This window comes from Podarcis raffonei, chromosome Z, assembly GCF_027172205.1.
Source record: "Podarcis raffonei isolate rPodRaf1 chromosome Z, rPodRaf1.pri, whole genome shotgun sequence".
Classification (NCBI taxonomy): Eukaryota; Metazoa; Chordata; class Lepidosauria; order Squamata; family Lacertidae; genus Podarcis; species Podarcis raffonei.
Window position 1 is genome coordinate 19,743,130 of NC_070621.1, and position 20,985 is coordinate 19,764,114.

The 20,985-nt window shown below is 49.0% G+C and overlaps 1 protein-coding gene and 1 long non-coding RNA gene across 2 annotated transcripts; one reads left to right on the forward strand and one right to left on the reverse strand.

The window, feature by feature from the left end:
* The first annotated feature begins 8,536 nt into the window (after positions 1–8,536).
* Positions 8,537–10,281, forward strand: CLDN2 (claudin 2). The gene has a single exon (XM_053374600.1). The coding sequence runs from the start codon at positions 8,704–8,706 to the stop codon at positions 9,394–9,396; it is 693 nt and encodes a 230-aa protein (XP_053230575.1). The 5' UTR covers positions 8,537–8,703; the 3' UTR covers positions 9,397–10,281.
* A 7,205-nt stretch (positions 10,282–17,486) lies between these two features.
* On the reverse strand, positions 17,487–20,973 carry LOC128406840 (uncharacterized). The gene is made up of 3 exons (XR_008328640.1): positions 20,843–20,973; positions 19,057–19,152; positions 17,487–17,997 (listed from the first exon to the last, which is right to left on the reverse strand). It is a non-coding gene; the product is annotated as an uncharacterized LOC128406840 (long non-coding RNA).
* Between the last annotated feature and the right edge of the window lie 12 nt (positions 20,974–20,985).

Sequence of the window (20,985 nt, forward strand, 5' to 3'; positions counted from 1 at the left end):
AATTCCAAAACAAAAAGAGGCGTCAGTACAGTGTTTGGATCTCTCCACATAGAATAACAGAATTGTAGAGTTGGAAGGGACCATGAAAGTCATCTAGTCCAACCCCTGCAATGCAGGAACCTTCTGCTCAACATGTAGCTCAAACCCACAACCCTGAGATAAAGAGTCTTGTGCTCTACCGACTGAGCTCGTAAATATTTCATTTGAAGAAGACGGAACTTGAAAAGACCCAAGAGCTCATTTCAAAAAGAATTCCTTGAAGTAGTAATAAATAAATTCTGCTCAGACTTATCGGAGTGTCGTGCCTAATGACCACAGCAGTTCATCCCTGGTAACTCTTGCCCCCACAAAGCAGTAGCTGAGACTGATGTTCCCCCCATCCCCACAGCTGCCTAAGTCCCCACATCTCCAGGCTTTCTCTCCCTCCCCCACAAGCAATCAGAGACTGTGTGTCACCAGTCTCTTCTCTGCCCTCTTCATGTCTCTACTGGTTCTGGGAGACTAGGGAAGAGGCGAGATTGTCACTGCAGGAGCGGGAGACACCCATGACTCTTCACTAGCCTGACTCATCTCTGCCTCTTGGCCTCCCTCATCCTAGTCTTCTGTTCCAGCTTCTGCCTCTGATTTTGGACTTCTCTCTGCCACAAACTCGCCCACCTCACTAAGCCCTGTTATTTCTTCAGCTTCTGACACCACCTCTTCCTAGGGTTTTCCCTCTCTGTTGCCCCACAACCATTCCCTCACCTCTGAGCCTTCTTCTCCTGGGGGTTCCCCCGCTGGTTCCTCCCACCATTCCTCTGCATCCAACCAGTGCATGACACTGATCAAGCAGGATTTGTTAAAAATAGACATATTACAAACTGTATATGCAAAATGCAGTGTGTTATGGAAAAGCCTCAAGGTAATAACCTCTCTAGACACCCACTAAGCTTTCGACAAAGTTCATTGGAAATGTTTCTTTCAATTTTTATCTAAAATGAACTTTGAAAATTATACCAATTTAAAACAAGTTTTAAACTTGGCCTACAATATATTTCACATTTTGGAATCAACATCACAAAGTCACAGATGCAATTATTTAAAGTTAATTTTTTACCAATGGTGAAAACCATAAAAAATAATAATCTTGAAATATGGTCAAAGCCATCTGTCTCCTGTATGGGAAGGGTAGCATCAGTTTATATGATGATATTACCAACATAAATTGTTCTTGTTTCAAACTCTGCATATATGTATTTCAACAAAGACTCTAAAGAAATGGCCAAAAAAATGATTTTAAGTTTTATTCATCAGGGCAAGAAACCTAGACTGAGATTAACAGTATTCATGGCTTTTTTCCCCCAGCTGAAACTCACTAGAAGTCAGTTCTGGCACCTCTCAGGTAGGCTCTGTTGACCAAGGGAGGAGTCGTAGTGAGTTCTGGCACCTCTTTTTCTAGAAAAATAGCACTGACTGTATTATATCAACACCCCTAGAGATGGGGTATGGGTCTACCACATTTGCAAAGATCATGATGCTGCCCATATACAACATGTTATTAGTATGATAAATAATGTAAAACAAAAGATTTGGATAAAAATTGTATCATACAATTGGAATTTGATAAACCTGTGCCACACAGAATACCTGGTATTCCAGTCTTGATTCGTAACAAAACTATCTTAGAAATATTAACAACTCCATTTTCAAAAGCAGAATTAAATGTCTTCTGGTGATTTTAGATATCAAAATTAACACCACCTATATCACAATTGATTCCCTTTGCATTGCACCCCTCTTTCTATGCACCTGATAGAAAACTGATTTATATGAAATGGAAAGAAAAAGACCCGTATAGATTGGTACACTTCTATGAAAATGATATTTCTCTTACCGCAGGGGAAATTTTGGGAAGAAAGGAGGGATGTAGTATGAATTGGCTATTAATCTATCAGGTTTTTATCTCAGATTCAACAGTTAAATCTCAAGCAGTTAGACCATTGACACCATTTGAAAAACTGATTCTGAAAATGACTGTACTAAAATTGTCCATTTTATACAAAATACTGACCTAGCTATTGGACAATGCTTGGCTATTAAACAAAGGACTAGGTACAGGGCTGTAGTTAGGGAGTGGTGAAGTGGGGCCCCGCCAGGGGCACAAGCAAGGGAGAGGGCACACAAAATCGGCTAAAATATGTCCATAAATATGTCTATAAATAAAAATATTGATTACTGCCTCATAAGAAAAGGTTTTAAATAGAGGGTGAATTGAATGAGTGGAGGAAGGGGGTTGGAGGAGAGATGGAAAGAAGAGCTACCGTATTTTTCGCTCTATAAGACGCACCAGACCACAAGACGCACCTAGTTTTTGGAGGAGGAAAGCAAGAAAAAAAATATTCTGAATCTCAGAAGCCAGAACAGCAAGAGAGATCACTGCGCAGTGAAAACAGCAATCCCTCTTGCTGTTCCGGCTTCTGGGATAGCTGCGCAGCCTGCATTCGCTCCATAAGACGCACACACATTTCCCCTTACTTTTTAGGAGGGAAAAGGTGAGTCTTATAGAGCAAAAAATACGGTAACTTGTCTGTGGCTGGGGGCACAATCTGGATGGTTCTGCCAGGAGTGCAAGATCACCTAGCTACAGCTCTGCCTAGGTATAGAAATTGAAGAAACAAACTGGAACAACATAGTGACAACCCCACCCTCTGGAACCCACATTAGAGAAAACTATTTCAATTTAATATGTAGGTGGCATCTAACACCTGTAAGACTCACATACCCTCCAAGATTTCTCTGATGAAAATCTCCTATTCATCATCATCAACAACAACAATATTACTATTTATACCCACCCACTCTGAATGGCTTCCAACATATATAACACATAATAAAACATTAAACATTAAAAAACTTTACTATACAGGGCTGCCTTCAGATGGCTTAGGAATTGGATAACTCCATACCCTCCAACATTTCCCCGATGAAAATAGGGATATCCTAAGGAAAAGCAGGTGGCGCTGTGGGTTAAACCACAGAGCCTAGGACTTGCCGATCAGAAGGTTGGCGGTTCGAATCCCCGTGACGGGGTGAGCTCCCGTTGCTCGGTCCCTGCTCCTGCCAACCTAGCAGTTCAAAAGCACATCAAAGTGCAAGTAGATAAATAGGTACCGCTCTGATGGGAAAGTAAACGGCGTTTCCATGCGTTGCTCTGGTTCGCCAGAAGCAGCTTAGTCATGCTGGCCACATGACCCAGAAGCTGTACGCCGGCTCCCTCAGCCAATAAAGCGAAATTAGCGCTGCAACCCCAGAGTCGGTCATGACTGGACCTAATGGTCAGGGGTCCCTTTACCTTTACCTTTACCTTTAAGGAAAAGCAGGACATTCTGGGATCAAATCGGAAACTGGCACAGCTTCTGTAAATCAGGGACGTCCCTGGAAAATAGGAGTTTCTGGATTCAGCTATATAGACAAAGCATCCTCAGCATGCTGGAGAGGGTGCAAGGCAATTGGCACGACTTTCCACATGTGGTGGACATGTGAATCAGTGCAACCACTTTGGGAAAGGGCATTTACATAAATGAGCAAAATTATGAACTAGGACGTACAATGTGTTGCATCAATCCATCAACCTCTGATGGGTGATTTAGAAGGATTGGGTCCAGTATCACTTTCACTGCGTGTGTGTGCCAGTATTCATACTGAGAATAATTGTCACAATATACAATACAATATACAATATACAATACAAAGCACTTCAGCTTCTCTGGTCTTGAGGATGACCTCTTAAAACAATAACTACAAATAACAAAAACTTGTGTCAGCCCCCCTCCAGGTTACTACTTACAAACCCTACTCAAGATTCTAACAGAGTAACTTAATCTGGTCTACTGTATTGAGTAGATCATGCCACAAAGATCATGGCCACTGGTCCCATCACCACCTGGCAAATAGAAGAGGAAGAAATGGAGGCAGTGAGAGATTTTACTTTCTTGGGTTCCATGATCACTGCAGATGGTGACAGCAGCCACGAAATGAAAAGTCGCCTGCTTCTTGGGAGAAAAGCAATGACAAACCTAGACAGCATCTTAAAAAGCAGAGACATCACCTTGCCAACAAAGGTCCGTATATTAAAAGCTATGGTTTTCCCAGTAGTGATGTATGGAAGTGAGAGCTGGACCATAAAGAAGGCTGATCGCCGAAGAATTGATGCTTTTGAATTATGGTGCTGGAGGAGACTCTTGAGAGTCCCATGGACTGCAAGAAGATCAAACCTATCAAACCTATCCTGAAGGAAATCAGCCCTGAGTGCTCACTAGAAGGACAGGTCGTGAAGCTGAGGCTCCAATACTTTGGCCACCTCATGAGAAGAGAAGACTCCCTAGAAAAGACCCTGATGTTGGGAAAGATTGAGGGCACAAGGAGAAGGGGACGGCAGAGGACGAGATGGTTGGATAGTGTTCTCGAAGCTACCAGCATGAGTTTGACCAAACTGCGGGAGGCAGTGGAAGACAGGAGTCCCTGGCGTGCTCTGGTCCATGGGGTCACGAAGAGTCGGACACGACTAAACAACTAAAGAACAACAACTCTATTGAGAAATATATAGCAAACTTCCAATACCAGAGTGATATGGCTCCAAGCTATCCCCCTCAAGTCTTGACACCACTGGCTGCACACACAGTTGCAGGTCAAACTTCCTGACACTGACAATGTGGAACAACTACCTGGCTCCAAAGAACCTCAAAGACACCTCCAGAGACAACTGTTCACAGCCCATGGTCAAAGAACCATGAAAACGCTTATGCAACCTTTCCATAGCTATTCCTGACTGTTACTTTAGAATTGCTAGATTCCCTGCTATGCTGCCAATTTCTGGCAAGGCAAATGTGGCAACTTGTGATACACAGAACACTGTCTTTCCATCTCTTTCCCTCTGGCTTCCCTTCTCCCTTCACGTCTGGGAGAAAATGGACTCTGCCTTTTGGGAACAAAGATGCACATCTCTTGGCTTCTTCACTAGCCTAAGAAGAATGATAACAGGCAAAATTGCTCCCCCTCTGTGAATTCTCCTCCCAGAATGCTGGGCCCACTCTACTGGCACAGAGCAAGAACCCCCTCTGTAAATAACAAACATCACTCCCTGTTCCTGGAGATTTAACAGCTATGGGCACTGTACTCAAACCCAACAACTCAACCCAACAACGGAGAGGTCCCTTCCCCTGATCGTGGGTTGTTCATGCCTGTCTTTTCACAAAGAAAGTTAGATGGTGCCTCCTCTTTCCCGTCCCCCAGGAAGTCTAGGAAAATTCACTGCAACTAAACACAAGTAATGGGGAGGGGAGGGGAGGTCTGGTGGCTCCTCGATTTTTATAGCCCTTAAAGGGTTTAATTCTGATCTGGACTAAGCCTCTGACCCAGGCAACGATTTGCAGATGGATTTGGCAAAGCAGCAGTGAACAATCAGACAGCCCTTAACCCTCTGGGTCCAGCCCTCTCCTCCCTCATCCACCGAGGCACCCTCCCTCAGCTGCCACAGCCGATGTCCGACCGTGGGCACCCAGGCATCTTGGGGGCTGCAGCTCTGGTGCTCCCTTGGTAAGTCTCCCAGAGCCATGTGTCGCCCACCTCCTTGTCTGTCTCCCCTGAGACCCAACACCCCCCACTTCCTTATTCCTCATTCCTCACTCCACTGAAGTCCTCAAGTGAGTTGGAGGCAGGGGCTATGAGGGACCCTCCAGAAATAGCTCTCATTTCTCCTCTTCCCTCCTGGGCCACCCTCTGGCCTACAGGGATCCTATCTGTGCCAACAAGGAGACTCTCACTTCCTCAGGTGGCCAGCAATGAGAGTGGCTGCTGCCCTGAGACATGATGATGGGCTGTGGCTTAGATGCCTCCTAAAGGGAGTTAGAACAATGACTTGGTGAGGGAAGGGGGAGGATGAGGTTATTAGGCATGGTGGCTAGCCACTGGCTTGCCTTCACGCCCACCAATTGTGGGCTTCCTAAAAACACCATGGTTGGATGCTGGACAAGGCAGAAACTGGTCTGATCCAGCCAGGCAGTTTGAACCTTTATTTATAAGTTGGAAGGTCCTTTATAAGCCATCTAATGTATTTCCACGCTCCACCTGCTCAGTGCAGCTACAGCATCCCTGACAGGCAGCTACACAAGCGCTGCTAAAATGCTTGCAGCAGAAAGAAGAGCTTAGCGTCTCTGAGACAGGCAGCCTCCGTCCCAGCACAGCACTTGGTGCTAAAAACTTTCTCCAAACATTCTGCTGAAATCTGCTCCCCTGCCATTTCCTTCCTACTGGTTCTGCCCTTGCCCTCTGGGGCAACAGAAGAAAGAGGATGCTGACCTGTCACCTGCATGACTGACAACCCTTCGGGTACCTGGAGGCAGCTATCATGTGAGTCACCTGTAGCAGGCCAGAGCAGCCTGGAGAAAGTGTGGAGAAAAAGGGATAAATCTGTCCCTTAGGAAGGGCAAAGCTCCAAGGGGGCTGAGCCCTGCAGACATTTTCCCGTTGCTCAAGGACCAACCCCCAGACCTGAAGAGGCAGGCAAGGAAAGCTGGGGGATGGGGGAGGCATGAAAGAGAGAGAGAGAGCATGAGAGAGAGTGTGTGCGTGGGGGGGGGGAGGCTAGGAGTCTAAGAGGATTTCTGGGACAAAAGCTGGAGCCCTGTGAGGCCCCAAACCAGAACATGACTTCAGAGAATGGTTGGTGCTGGGAGACGCTGATGCCCAGAAAAAGTTAATGAAACTACATTAAGAGTAGCAAGTATATTTTTTAATGCATCAGAAGCATTAAAAGTGGATTGGTTACATTTTCCTTCAAAATTATAGGAAGGGTTTCTTTTGCCAGCTTCACCATTTCCTTCATTTTGTGCAGGTATTTTATTTTCAGTATAAGCAAAAGTCCGCTTTGCACCTACATACACAGGGGGGGGGGCGGCTCCTGTTTCCAAAAATGGTGTGTGTGTGTTCCAGATCACTCCACCACTTTCGTTCTCTGAGACGTGGAACAGGGGGAGGAAAACTGGAACATTCTGGGATCAAATAAAAAACTAGGATGGCATCTGCAATTCCAGGACTGTCCCTGGAGAATCGGGACACTTGGAGGGTATGCTTTCATGATCAGAAGCACCTCATGCCCTGTTTGTGGACTTCCCATTAGTGCATCTGACTTCACAGGGCTCCTCTTAGATTCTTACGTACCACCATGAAAATTCATGTTTCTGTTGTTTTGGTACCCTAGAAAACAGTGCATTTGCCACAGTGTTCCATACAATGCCAACCCCACCAATATTGCAGTTCTCAGGAGCTAACTAAGCATGATGTTTACTGTGTGAAGGCAATGACCTGCTGTGCACATTTATTTTTGCTCTGTAAATAGCTGATCTGCCTTGGGGCCAGTGCTACTCTGTATGCAGAAGGTCCCAGGTTCAGTCCCCAGGTGGGGCTGGGAAAGACCCTTGTCTGCCAGCATGATGCTAGAATTCTCAGCTCCCCTCTCCTTTGGGCCATCCTGACTCGATCAGAGTCAGAGTTCAAAAAATCAGGTTGGCAGGGTGTTGGTCACTGCTGGTATAGACAAGACTATCCTAGAATCTGGATGGACTGAGGGTCTGAGTTACATTATTAGGCAGCTCCCTGAGTTCACCTGATGGTCTGGACAAAACATACCCACTGGAGCTGTTAGGAAGCCTCCACTGGTGCCACGTGGAAGACCCCACTGAAATGCAAACAGCAGATTTGGGGAGGGCAACATGTCAGCAGTGGAGCAGCAAAACTCCCCCTCCCACCCTGCAGTCAGCAAAGCCCCTCAGCCCGCCCCCCCCCCAAAATCGACTGCCTTTGCCTAATGAAACTCCACTGATGCAACAACAGCTGAAAATAAAGTGAGGAAGGTCTGGAACCTGAGCACAAAACTTTATCTCCCGTGAGAAGCAGGCAACATGACTATCAGTGGCTACGAGCCACAATGGCTACCTTCTCCCTCCAGTGTCAGAGACCAGTTGCTGGGGAGCACATATGGGCAGAGTGTAGCTGCTGTGCTCAGGTCCTGTGCAGGGGCATCTGGTTGGCAACTGTCAGAACATGATGCTGGACTATATGGGCTCTATTTTGCTTGATCCAGCTACAGGAGGGCTCTTCTTGGGAAAGAAGGCAGCAGTGTCAAAATGGGGCTTCTTGAAGAGGCGCAGAAGGGAGCAATTCCTCCTCACAGGCTGGTTGCATTCCCTGCTCCCCCACCACTTGTCCCCCATCCCACCCCCTTCAGTTGTCAGATGCTGACCCAGCAGCCCGGGATAAAGCAGAAATGGCAGGGTGGGGAGGGTTCTGTGAGACCCCACCCCTCTCCCATTATCTGCATCTCTTACTTTTAGGAACCATCATAGCTGGCTGCTGTTCTCTCTCCCTTCAACCTGCTTATTATTAGTATTATTGGGGTTTTCCAAATGTGATTTCTACCAATAACAGGGATCAAAAGGGCGTTTGGCATTTCTCAGAAGCTACCAGTCAATCATTAACCAAATGTGGTTTCCTCCCTCCCTCCCTCCTAGATAACCTTTTCTCCCCCACAAGAAGACCAGCAGACACGGACCTCCTGGCAGCCCCAGCAGCAGAAGAGAGACTAAGGAGACGGCAGCCAACGCCAGCTTCTCACCGAAGGCCAGGCAGGCACAGAAAAGGCAGCTCCCAGCAAGAGAGTGAGCGGAAATGGTTTCTGTGGGCCTCCAGCTGGTGGGCTATGCCCTAGGGCTCTTGGGCTTGCTGTGTGCCTTCGTGGCCACCCTGCTGCCCAGCTGGAGGACCAGCTCCTACATCGGCTCCAGCATCGTCACAGCGGTCGGCTTCTCCAAAGGCCTCTGGATGGAGTGCGCCACTTACAGCACAGGCATCACCCAGTGTGATGTCTACAGCTCACTGCTCAACCTGCCCACTGACATCCAGGCAGCCCAGGCGATGATGTCCTCCTCCATCGCTGTCTCCTTGCTGGCCTCCATCATCTGCGTGGTGGGGATGAGGTGCACCATCTTCTCGCAAGGCTCCCCGGCCAAGGACAAGGTGGCGGTGGCAGGTGGGGTAGCCTTTGTCCTCGGGGGGCTCCTCTGCTTCATCCCTGTGGTGTGGAACATCCACGTGGTGCTCCGTGACTTCTACAACCCCATCGTTCCTGACAGCATGAAGTTTGAGCTTGGGGAGTCCCTGTACCTGGGTGTCCTCTCCTCCCTGGTGTCTCTCATTGGGGGCTTCATCCTCTGCGCTTCCTGCCCACCCCGAGACCCACATGCTGCCTATTACAGCCCTTACCGTTCTCGAACCATGGTGGGCAGGAGCCAACCAGTGCCAGCTACCTCTCCAAAGGCTAAGAGCGAGTTCAATGCTTATAACCTGACAGGCTACGTCTAAGGGTGCTGGGGTGCTGCACACCTTCCTGGGAGCCCCTGGGCAAGGATCCTGTTGCCCGCTTGGATGGACCGGCCAGGTAAGGAGGCAGACAGTTGGGCTCATCTTTCCCACCCTTGCTGTTCTTCCCTGGACACAGCTTCTTCCTTAAGGACCTATTTCCTCCCAAACTCACCAGAGGCACTTCTCATGGGTGCAGCTTGCAAACGGCCTGATAGCTGCAGCCTCTTTGTGGAACTCAGAGCTGAATCTTCTTTGGGAAAAGCCTCTCTGCACCCTGAAGAATCAAGCAAGGTGTCCGTAGTCCACATCTGTGAAGCATCAAGCTGCTGGTGCTGAACATGGAGCAGATGAGGACACGGCTACGGCACCTGCCAAAAACTCAGTGGCTGTCTCCCAAATGTATGTGGATCTGTGGGGTCTTGGATGCCCCCGCAGAGGACACTGTACCTGAGGGATAGCTAGGGAACTTGGAAAGTTGTGGGAGAGGGAAATGTTTCGCCTCTTGGGACCTGCATGGCTGCTGGCTTCAGGAACCAGGGGAAGTTTGCCCGGGACTAATGATGGCGCAACAGAAAACCAAATACCAGGTCACACGGTGTATGGGGCTGAGGCTGCCTCGGATGGGCCCTTGCGGTGCTTAGCAGCTGTTCTCCGACACATATCACAGCCCATCGTTGCCAGACTAGGCTGCCCATGAAGTGGGAAGAATGCCTTCCTTGTTGGAGTATTTTGAAGAGGACCACAGCGTGCTCATAGCAAGATCTCATGGTGTCCATTTGGGCTTCTGCGTTTGAAGAGCTGTGCCTCTCATCCGCGGGTGGGTGGGTGGGTGCAGCGTGGCCTTGGCAAAGGGGCTGGCTCCACAATAAAGAACCTGACAGGAGAGAGACTGGCTAATTGGGTGCTTCTGATTTGGGGCAGCAAAAGTGCCAGTCCTTGTGGTTGGGCCAGAGAGCCCTGGTCTGTGGGCTTCAAAGAAGCATCAGTGTCAGGACAGGCAGCACTGAATCAATGGGGCAAGAGGAGGGAGCAAAAACCAGGACATGAAGGGGGGCCCAGGGGGGACTTGAGGCTTTGAGTGGTGGCAGGGAGGGGTAGAGTTCAGAACTGAACACACACACACGCACATTCAGGGGGTGCATGAAAACCAGGCCTCTTGGGACCTCCTGGAATCTCCCAAGGAAGAGTACGGGTGCAAGGCTAGCCAGCTGCTCAGAGCTCATAGGTGCCAATTTGAACAAAATATTGGAGAAGGACAAGCCAGGAAAAGAGGGCAGTGGCTGGCTGGGGGGGGTGGCTGCCCAAGGAAGGGAGGGAGGGAGACATCAATTTGCAGAAAATACTGAAGGGGCAGCATCCCTAAATATTTTATTGGGGAGCCAAATGGACCAGGACCCCATGGAGTTGGCACCTATGCCAGAGCTCATTGCATTCCGCCCCCACCTCTGCCACTTGGGACAGGGAATGTCAAACCCTTAGTACATCAAACTTAGTACTGCCTACACTGACTGGAAGAGGTGTTCCTGGAGTCCTTTGTGTCCTTGGCAAAGAGGGGTATCGGTGCCCCCCATGGGGGGGGGGGACCTTTACCACAGTAGCCACATTAGAAATTACTACAGTTTAGGTGGCCCAAGTACTTGAAAATCTGGCAAGCCTTGTAGACTGGCGCACAAGCAGAGTCCTTTGCTAACTGAACTATTTTGGGGTGCGGTTTATTTTCTGAAAGCAAGTTTTCCAGTGAGCATCAGTCCAAAATACTTGCAAAGTAACAACCCGCCCCTGTGCACCTCGACCTATATATTGGGCAAGGCTTGTAAAGCGTTGCATCAGCAATGCCAACGACGCAATCCTCTGCAAGCCTACGCAGAAAGAAGCCCCATGGAGTTTAATAGGGTTTACTCTCAGATCTCCCAGCAGGATAGACTCATATCCTGAAAGCACTTTTTCTCCTCTCCTGCCAGTTGTTGCAGGATCTCTCCCAGTCAATCTCCAACGGTGATTTTTGGGTCTGCGTTTCCCCCACCACCACCACCAGTTGCCAGTTTTGCCAGCCTCTAGCTTATGCCTCTGGCATTTAGTAATAAGCCTTGCCAAGGTCTAGAGCAGCAGAGAAAATCATCAGTAAACTTAACGGTGGTCAGACTTGTCAAGAAGTGCAGCGGATGGTGCATGCGCCATACACTCAACGCACACAGCTTCCCCCCAGAGAATTCTAGGAACTGTGGTTTGTTCGGGGTGCTGGGAATTGCAGCACTGAGCAGTACATCACAGTTCCCTGAATTCTTTGGGGGAAAGCCATGTGCTTTGAATGTATGATATGCTTTACAATGAACTGCTAATTGGCAAACTGTCAAATGTTGCATTACGCTGGTATTATCTGTTGGAGCTACTAGTATTCTACTTAAATTTGTTGCTTTCTCTGAACCATTGTGCACACTGGCTGCAAAAGGAAGCAGGCGGGGGGCAGGTGGTTTGCAGCAATTGCCTGGCACTGCCACGAACTGTGTGACCCCTCTATGCCAGGCAGCCAGCCACTTCCCAAAGCCTCTCCCTTCCAGGCTTCCTAATGACACACAGGAGTCGGCAGATTTCAAAGATTCCCAACCATAAAATAACGCAAGGAGGTGAGGGGGCATGAAGTTCACTGCCATGACTCCCGCACCAACCTTGATAAAAGTCAAAGCTGCCTCCGGAATGCCCCAGATAATAGGGGCATAACAGAGTAAACAGAGACCAAGGTGCTTGAATCCCACTGGGGCAGAGGGTGAGGCCGTGCCCCAATGCATTGACCTATACAAGACTGGGACCTCCCCCTCCACTGCTCCCGGAAGAGGCAAGAGGGGAGACAGCTTGAAAGTGGTTGTTGGTGGGTCACTTGCTGCCCTTGACCTCTTTCTATCTCCTAACACACTAGGACTGGTTGGCCTCCAGGGAAGCTGAGTGCTGGAAGATGCAAGACAGAGAAAAGAAAGTCCTTCTTAGTTAACCTATGGAACTGCCTCCCACAGGAGGCAGTGAGGGTCATCAGTGTGGATGGCTTTAAAATAAGGTTACCAGACATCCCCATTTCCTGGGGACAGTCCACGGATTTACAAATCAGTCCCCATACAAAATCCATTGAAGTTGAAAAGTGTCCCCGGATTCATTGAAAAAATCTGATAACCTTACTTTAAGAGGATGGGACAAGTAATGCTTCTGAATTCCAGTTGCTGGAAACCACAGGAGGGGAGAGGGTTCCTGTGCTCCAATGGGCCGTTGGCCTGATAAGCAGGCTCTTCTTACGTTCTTATGTTCATTGCTTGTGTTTCAGTCTCACACGAAAGAGAGTGATGGGACTAAGGTGCCCCCCCCCGCGAGTTCCATGGCTAAGCAGGGACTTGAAAGCTGGCTCCAGGGGGCTTTGTGGCCCATGTTGCCTGAAGCAGAGAGAGCAGTGGCCAAGATGCTCCCTTAGGGAGTGTAAGGCATGGAAGACATCCCTCCACTGTCTCTCTTACAACAAAGGGCCACCCCTGCCATCAGGCAGACTGAAGTGGCGGGTGCTGATGGGAATTGAGCAGGTGCAGCTGCAGGTGCTACCCCGCCTGACCTTCACCCTGAGCACTGGCCTGCTGCCTTCAGGTGCTGTATGGAGAAGGCTGCTCCGTGGCTTGTGCTGAGGCAAAAGTGGGAAGGGACCTGCCTTCTCCTGAGTCAGACTAACAGGCCACCTAACTCAATGTGGCCTGAAATGACAGGCAGCAGAGGTCCACACTTGCCATGAAGCTACAGCCATTTCTGACTTTCTGATAAAGCCGAGAAGATGGTCCTCTAGATTATCCTCAGAGTCCCTTACAACTATTATTCTATGTAAATATTCCAGCCGGTGGGAAGGTCCCCCACATGCAGCAGCATCACTGGTGCTCTGGAGGCTTCACCATTCCTCTGCAATGAAGGGAACGTGCTCTTGTGTGACAAGTCCTGGGCACCAGTCAGGATCACTCTGAGCCTGAGCAGAAGGCAAAAAACAAGCACAGGGACTGACTGGGTGGTGCTCAGTGCTCTCTTAGCCACGGAAGTCCTCCTTGGAGCCAGGCTGACAACAGAGTCCAAGAAGGCCCCAGTCACTTCCTGAGAGTGTCTCTCTGGGTGGAAAGGGCTGTTCTCTGGCCCACCGTCACCCCTTCCACTTTGGGCAATAGGCAGCATCAGCCCATCAGAGTGTTTTGGCTGGAGTCCCTGGAGCCAAATATTAGTCATGCCAGAAGGGAACAGGATGGTGCTGAGAGAGGGGCTGTGATCAATGAGCTGGAAGGGCAGAAACATCTTATAAGAGGTGAGGTGGGTGGAAGGAAGGGGGCAGATCAGCAGCGGCAAAAGCTACCTGGCGACATTCACCCACCTGGGCTGCTAAGAATAGCCTTTTAGATCTCTCTCTCCCTTGATCTCTCTCTCTCTCTGCTCTGCTCTCCTTCCCTGCTCTCCCTTCCACCAAGGAACTTTGCACTAGGCTGGCTTGGAGTGTCTGGAATGGGGGTCATTGTCTGGGATTGCAGGAACAGTTGAGGATCCAGGAGAATTCCAAGGTGGCACACCAGACAAGTTAAACATCTCTCTTCTGGGTCTTCTACATGTTGCCCCACTCCGCTCCAAGCAAGGAGCAGAGTCCAAGCAGCTGCTGCCTAGGATGGCTCCAACCATGTTGCCACTGTTCAAGGGAACACAACCAAACGATCCCTGAGTGAGAGGGGGCACCTTCTCTTCCCCTCCCCAGCAACAGGAAGGGCAAAAGCCAACACAGCTCTGCTTTGATCCCTGAGCTTTGATCCCTGAGCCCCGTTATAAACAAATACATTTTTATCTGGAAAATCAGACGTCATTAAGTGTCATTAAATGGGCAGTGATGCCTCCGATCAGAAAAGAGTAGCAGGCCCTTATCTTTAGTTGAGACAACCCCTTCTCTCTCTGGAGGAGGAGGAGGAAGCACACATGGGCCATGCTGAACACCCACTCGGGCTGGGCTACATCAGCCCCACCAGTTGTGGGGAGCAGGGGCTGTGCCTCTCTGGAAGACAAGACCCTTTAGGGGCACTCCAGCCCCCATCAGCCAGCATGGTCAAGGAGGGCAGGAGTTGTCGGCTTGACCTACAGAGTGTCCACAAAGCTTTCAGTTTAATTCCAGGAGTTCAGACTGTGTGCAACTCTGCCCTTAGCTCTCAGGGCAGAGCTGGGCCAAACAGCACAAAGTTGGGAGTTCCCTGTAAGATGCATGTGTCAGGGCTAGGGGGGCATCTCTGTGGCCTGCTACCTGAGCACCCTGTAACTGCATCTCACTCTAGGAAGGCAACACCAGCCCATCCTCTGCCTACAAACCCTGCTGAACACCAGCTTCAAATTGCTTTGTTTCTTCTTACTGCAACACAATAACCCTCCAGATGTTGCAGCAGAAGCAGAAGCAAGCATCCCTGATCCCTTCGTCAAGCTGGCCTCTGTTCCTCCAGAGAAAGGCAAGAACCAGACCCTGCCATGATGTGGAAGAAGCAGTAATGGCGGGTAGTGTGAGAGTTTGGGTAGCAGTGGGGTGGAGATGTGGGGAGCGGGGAAAGAGAGAACCTCGCATAAGGCACCATTGAAAACCACACACACATTTTCACCTGAAAAGCTCTTGCAGCCAATGTGGGGATAGGGTGTCACCCAGTGGAGAGACCCAAGTACTGCAGCTCCCCAAAAGCTGGGACAGGAAGATGCTGTTTTAATCAGGAAGCTCCTAGCAAAACGCTCCCCCACCCCACCCCGCTTTCAGCTGCTGGAGGCTGTTCATAAAGCATATTTTACACCTCCGTTTGCCCTTATTTCTCTCCACCAAGAATGTGTTAAAAGAGCTGGTCGAGGTGAGGGCAATGAGAGATGCATTTGGTACCAATTTGCCTATTTTCGCTGGTGGGCACCGTGGGGGCCTGCTTACCTGCAGGCAGAAGTGGGGCAGAAGAGGCAGAAGAGGTAAGGCCCACAAAGAGCAACAGTAGAGACAAAAGTGCACAGAACAGCACAAGGTGGTCCAGGTGGGCAGCTTTAACGGGAGCTGGGCAGACACAGCTTCCGCACAGACTCCCAAGCTTCAGGGGGTCTGGGCAGCAGCAAAGGAGGAAACTTCACCATCTTTGATAAGGGGTGTGTGTTTGTTGTGCTTAGAATTTGGTGACTGGGTATGAGTTGACAGGAGGAGAAAGAGTGAGTAGCATTGGAGCAGAGAAGCCTTCTTCCTTCTTCCCTTCCCTCTGCACTTCCCTGCTCTCAACTTCAGAGTTTCTGGGGGACTTCCAGGCTTGACCCTGGAGGGCTGTGATCTCCTGCACACCCTGGTACAATTCCTGACCATACAGCCTCCTCAAGCCTCTTTGCTCAGCTCACCTGAACGAGAGAGAAAGTGGCTTTGAGCTCCCCCAGGGAAAGGACTTGAAGTTATGCTAGATAGACGGTTGAAAAGCCGCTCCTGTGCCCCTGGTCATGTGTAAGCCCTGGGCCTGGAGACATGGGTGCACCAAGGAAACAGGCTCACGCATTAACTTACCCTTGGAAACCTGGCCTTTTCCTTCTACTCTGTGCAAGAGTTCAGCAGAGGACGCCAGAGTCACGGGTGGCAGCTGTAATTAAAGCAGACAGCCCTGCAATCCCTTAATCCAAATGCTTGCCATTCCCCTCTCCGAGGCGAAGAAGAAAGTTTAAGGGCTGGAGTTAAAAAAGGAAAGTAGAGGAAGTGCCCTCAAACTCCTGCTTTAATCAGATTTTCAGCTAAGCTCTTCTCACTGCCGCCCCCTGTCCCCGGAGGGGGGGACTTCTGTCCAATGCCAAGGGCAGAGTAGATGCCTACACTCCTCCTTCTAGGAAGCAGGGGGGGGGTGGGGGAGGTGCCAAGCCCACAAAGCCATCAGGACTGCCTTTGCCAGTGTCATCTGCTCATTGGGCTCCTGGGCAAATCAAGATCATAGGCTCAGCAGAGGAGGCCTGGCAAGAGCAGGGATCTTCACAACGATGTGCTTGCTGCAGTCTTGTGGAAAGGGAGGAGGCTGAGCTGAAGGGCATGGGGACACTTGGCCCAGGGCGTTGTGCGTGATTGGCAATCAACCCCTCCCATGGCTCCACTAGCAAAGACACCCCTATGGCTTTGCTGCCTGCCCCCTGGCTCTGCCAATGAATGACACACTGGAGTAAGAGGGCCTGATCCAGCAGGGGCAAATCATTGTCACCACCAGCCTTCTGCATCTGCACTCGCAACAGTCCAAGTGACACCATTGCCCTCTGGCACCCAGCCCTCCTGCCAACCTAGGTGCAGCAGAGATGGGGTTGCCCTGGCGATCTCCTGCAACTCCGAGGCTAGGAGGAGGTCTGTGTGTTGTATGCTGCCATCCTTCCCTTGAGAGCAATCTCAGTGGGCCTGGGAAAGGGCCTATGTAGCTCAGGGGCAGAACACCTGCTTTGCATGCAGAAGGTCCCAGGTTCTGCCCCGGCAGCATCTCCAGGCAGGGCTGAGAATACCACCTGCCTGAAATCCTCATGGGCTATTGCCATAATCGGGGAGGAGACCTATGAAGCAAGATGGACCTATGGCAAGGTTGGTGTGTTACAGCAAAGCTCCCTGCTATGTTCCAAGTTCCAACATCAGCAAGCTATTCCATTCCATGTGTGGTTGCTTAAAACAGGCTACAGAAAGAGGTGTTTACTCATTTGCACGGAATCCCTTCCAGAAGCTGAGCTACAAACAGTGAGTCCTCTGTATCCTGCACTTCTGAGTTTACTTTTTAACCCTCAGGAAGGACGATGCCAGAACAGCTTCCACTCTTGATTTTCTCCCTCCCTCTTTGGGATCATGCCTAGTGAACAAGGGCAGCCAGGTTTATTTTTACAATTCTGATGTGTTCCTCTTTAAATGCGGGCACTGTACCAGCATCGCACACCCAGGAAGTGATGCCACAATTGGGGTGTATAAATAAAAGGGACTTTTGGAAAATGTCACATTGCAAGGAAGCATGAAAACAAGCTTTCAGACTGGAAACAGAACATTTATTTATTTTCTTATTTATTCATACATACCCCACCTTTTTCCCTGGCAGGGCTTACAGATAAAAATAAGAAAGCTAAAAACGTGGGGGAGGGGAATAATAATAAAAAAAACAATTAGACATCTGTATAATTAAAACTGAATGTATACACATAAAAATCTATTAAAACCATGAAAATAATTCATTAAAACAGAATTGTGGTAGATTGATATACATGCTGGAAGAGTGCCCAAACCTCTTGTACTGGCAATATGCCCAGAGTCTTTATCAGAGTAAGTTAACAGGTAGAAGTACGGGAATGAGAATGAAATATAAAAAGAAAAGAAACACGCAGAATCTTTCACTATCAAGCATATTCAAAGGGATTCATGCTTCTTCTTTAAGTCATCAAGTTTTTAGCCACCCACAGATGTAATTGTTGAGATAAATGTTTCTGCTTTCGACTCCCAGGGATAAGCCATCAATTTAACACCAGTAGCACAGAAACAAATATCCCACTCTTGTTACAGCTTTAAGCTCCACAAGCATCTTTCTCCACTTCCTTTGCACTTGATACAGCTCCCTGCAAAACAGACATTCTGCAAGTACAAAGCTGCACTAAGTTTCATATACAATGCACACAAACAGAGCACTTCATGCACATTAAATGTATATCTTTTACAGGCTGGCCATCTGTGATGGATTTTCCATGTGATTCCTGCAGGGGGTTGGCCTGGATGACCTTTGGTGGTAACCTTCCAATTTTATGATTCTAAGTCACATTGCCATCCACAGTGTCATTGCCCTTGTCATCCCTCTCACTGTGTTTACAATACAGTATTTCCTTAGTCATGCTTCTCCAGTGACAGAAGTGTGGACCAGGCCACTGCTACATAAATCAGCCAGGAAAGAAAACATGCAACCTCAGGACTGTAGAGCTGCGGTGTCAGGAATCTCATCATTGCTGGTCTATGACTGTAATAAACTGATTGATTGATTGAACCTCATCACTGGGCTTATAGCTCCTTGTAAAGGGCAAATCTGCACATGAAGTTAATTGCATACAGTACTTGCAACTAAGGTGTCTCAGATTAAAAATGTAAATAAGAGGTCTGGGGGAGGGGCTTTTGGACTGGGTGCAGTGGAGGGAGGGGTGCTGTGTCCAGGAATAGCCTCAGGAGATCAATTTTCTTCGGGGAATCAGCAGGAGGATAAATGATTTAGCCACTCCTGGCTTGTGGTCCTGATTCACCCTCTGCCCATTATACAGCGGTATCTCTGGTTGCGAACGGGATCCGTTCTGGAGGCCCGTTCGCAACATGAAAAGAGCGCAACCCACAGCGGCACGTCTGCGCACGCACGGGTTGTGATTCGCCGCTTCTGCACATGCGTGTGACGTCATTTTGCGCTTCTGCGCATGCGCAAGTGGCGAAACCCGGAAGTAACCCTTTCCGGTACTTCCGGGTCGCTTCGGGACGTAACCTGAAAGAACATAACATGAAGCAGACGTAACATGAGGTATGACTGTATTTGCTATTTAAAACTTAAAGGAACAGGCACACTAGTCAGCTTTATTTGGCAGTGGTTGCTGGTCGAAGGGGCACACACACACACACACACACACACACACACACACACTTACCATGATGTCTAGGAGCTATTAAAAAGAGTTCCTCTCCTCCATGTATTTTCCCAATGCACTTTTCAAGCCATCCAACTTAGCGGCCATCATTGCCTCCTGTGGAAGCAAGTTTCACAGTTTAACACTGCACTGCACAAAGAAGTCCTTCCTTTGATCTGTCCTGAATCTTCCAACATTCCATTTCATTGGATGTCCCGAAATTCCAGTGTTAAGAAATAGGGAGAAATGCTTTTTCTGTCGACTTTCTCCTGGAGAAACACCCAAATGGGAAAACACCATGGCTCATTCTGCAGCCATAGCTGGGATGGGGTGGGGTGTCTAGCCAGGGTTTCTGCCCTGGGTGAAGCCTCCAGAAGGGCACCATGGAGGCTCTCAGCCTCAGAGGCATAGCTAGGGGGGCAGAGGGGGCGCCACTCCGCAGGGGTGGGCACTTACCACAGGGCCTGGCCTGCCACGAGCCACACAACCTACTATGTGAGAAAGAAATTCTGGAGGGATGATGGAGGGGTGGGAAGCTGAGGAAGAGAATCAGTTGAACTAGATGATCCTTGGGATCCCTTCCACAATTCTATGATCCCTTCAGAACTTTGAATGTGTTTTAAATAGCTATGGCTGAGTCATTTTACAGATACAGTGGTACCTCAGGTTACAGACGCTTTAGGTTACAGACGCTTCAGGTTACAGACTCCGCTAACCCAGAAATAGTACTTCAGCTTAAGAACTTTGCTTCAGGATGAGAACAGAAATTGTGTGGTGGCGGCGTGGTGGCAGCGGGAGGCCCCATTAGCTAAAGTGGTACCTCATGTTAAGAACAGTTTCAGGTTAAGAATGGACCAAGGGAACGAATTAAGTTCTTAATCCGAGGTACCACTGTAATACATGATCTACACACAGAAAAGTAAGGGGTATGTGAGTATTTTTCCTGCCAGAGGCAGTTCCCTCGCAAGCTCAGTTCAGCCTGGATGCATTAGGATTGTAATGGAAGGGCACTTTCTACTTTAGACTCGCAGAAAGCATTTATTTCACCTGAAAGGTAAAGGATCCCTGACCATTACATCCAGTCGTGGCCGACTCTGGGGTTGTGGCGCTCATCTCGCTTTATTGGACATGGGAGCCGGCGTACAGCTTCTGGGTCATGTGGCCAGCATTCTGATTGGCAAGTCCTAGGCTCTGTGGTTTAACCCACAGCGCCACCCACGTCCCTCTTTCACCTTACATGGAACCTAAAATGACTACAAAATTATCATTTCCTAAAATTAGTAATAAAACAAAAATAAAATTGAAATGAATCTTTTTGAAGCTTACTCGGGAGTAATTTACACGTCAAAACTCATTGAAAGGGTCAAAGACGGGAGCGAAAACATTTTAAAAGCAAACCAGAGGGTCTTGGATGACCTTATGGAAATATAGTCTTTTAATGATCCTGTGACCAAATAAATCCAATTAAAAACCTGACCACAGATAGACAATTGCTGCACATGGAAGTTCTACTTTTGACAAACGATTTGCTTTTACTGGAAGAGATGCTCATTTTCCCTTTGGTCATACAGTCATAATACTTATTAGGATTCCTTTGTATTCAAATTATATATTGCCTGCTTTTTAATGCCCTTTATGAATAAATGTGTTGGGGGAGGTGTTCGTTTGTTTGTTTGTATGTGTATGCACGCAAACACGCATCCGGGGAGGGGTGGGGTGCCAAACTGGGTCTTTGACCTGGGTGACAGAAAGCATAGTTTCGACCCTGCCCTGTCCCGCCTGGCCCCCGATCCCCGATCCCGCTTACTCTGAGCAAACTCGCTCTCCGTCAAATTCTGTGCCGCTATCCCTTTAACGTGAAATTGCTCCTGACTTCCCTACAGCCAATCAGGGAGTGAGGAAGAAAGCGGAGCTCACGCCCGCCCCGTTTCCATTCATCCCCGCCCCACG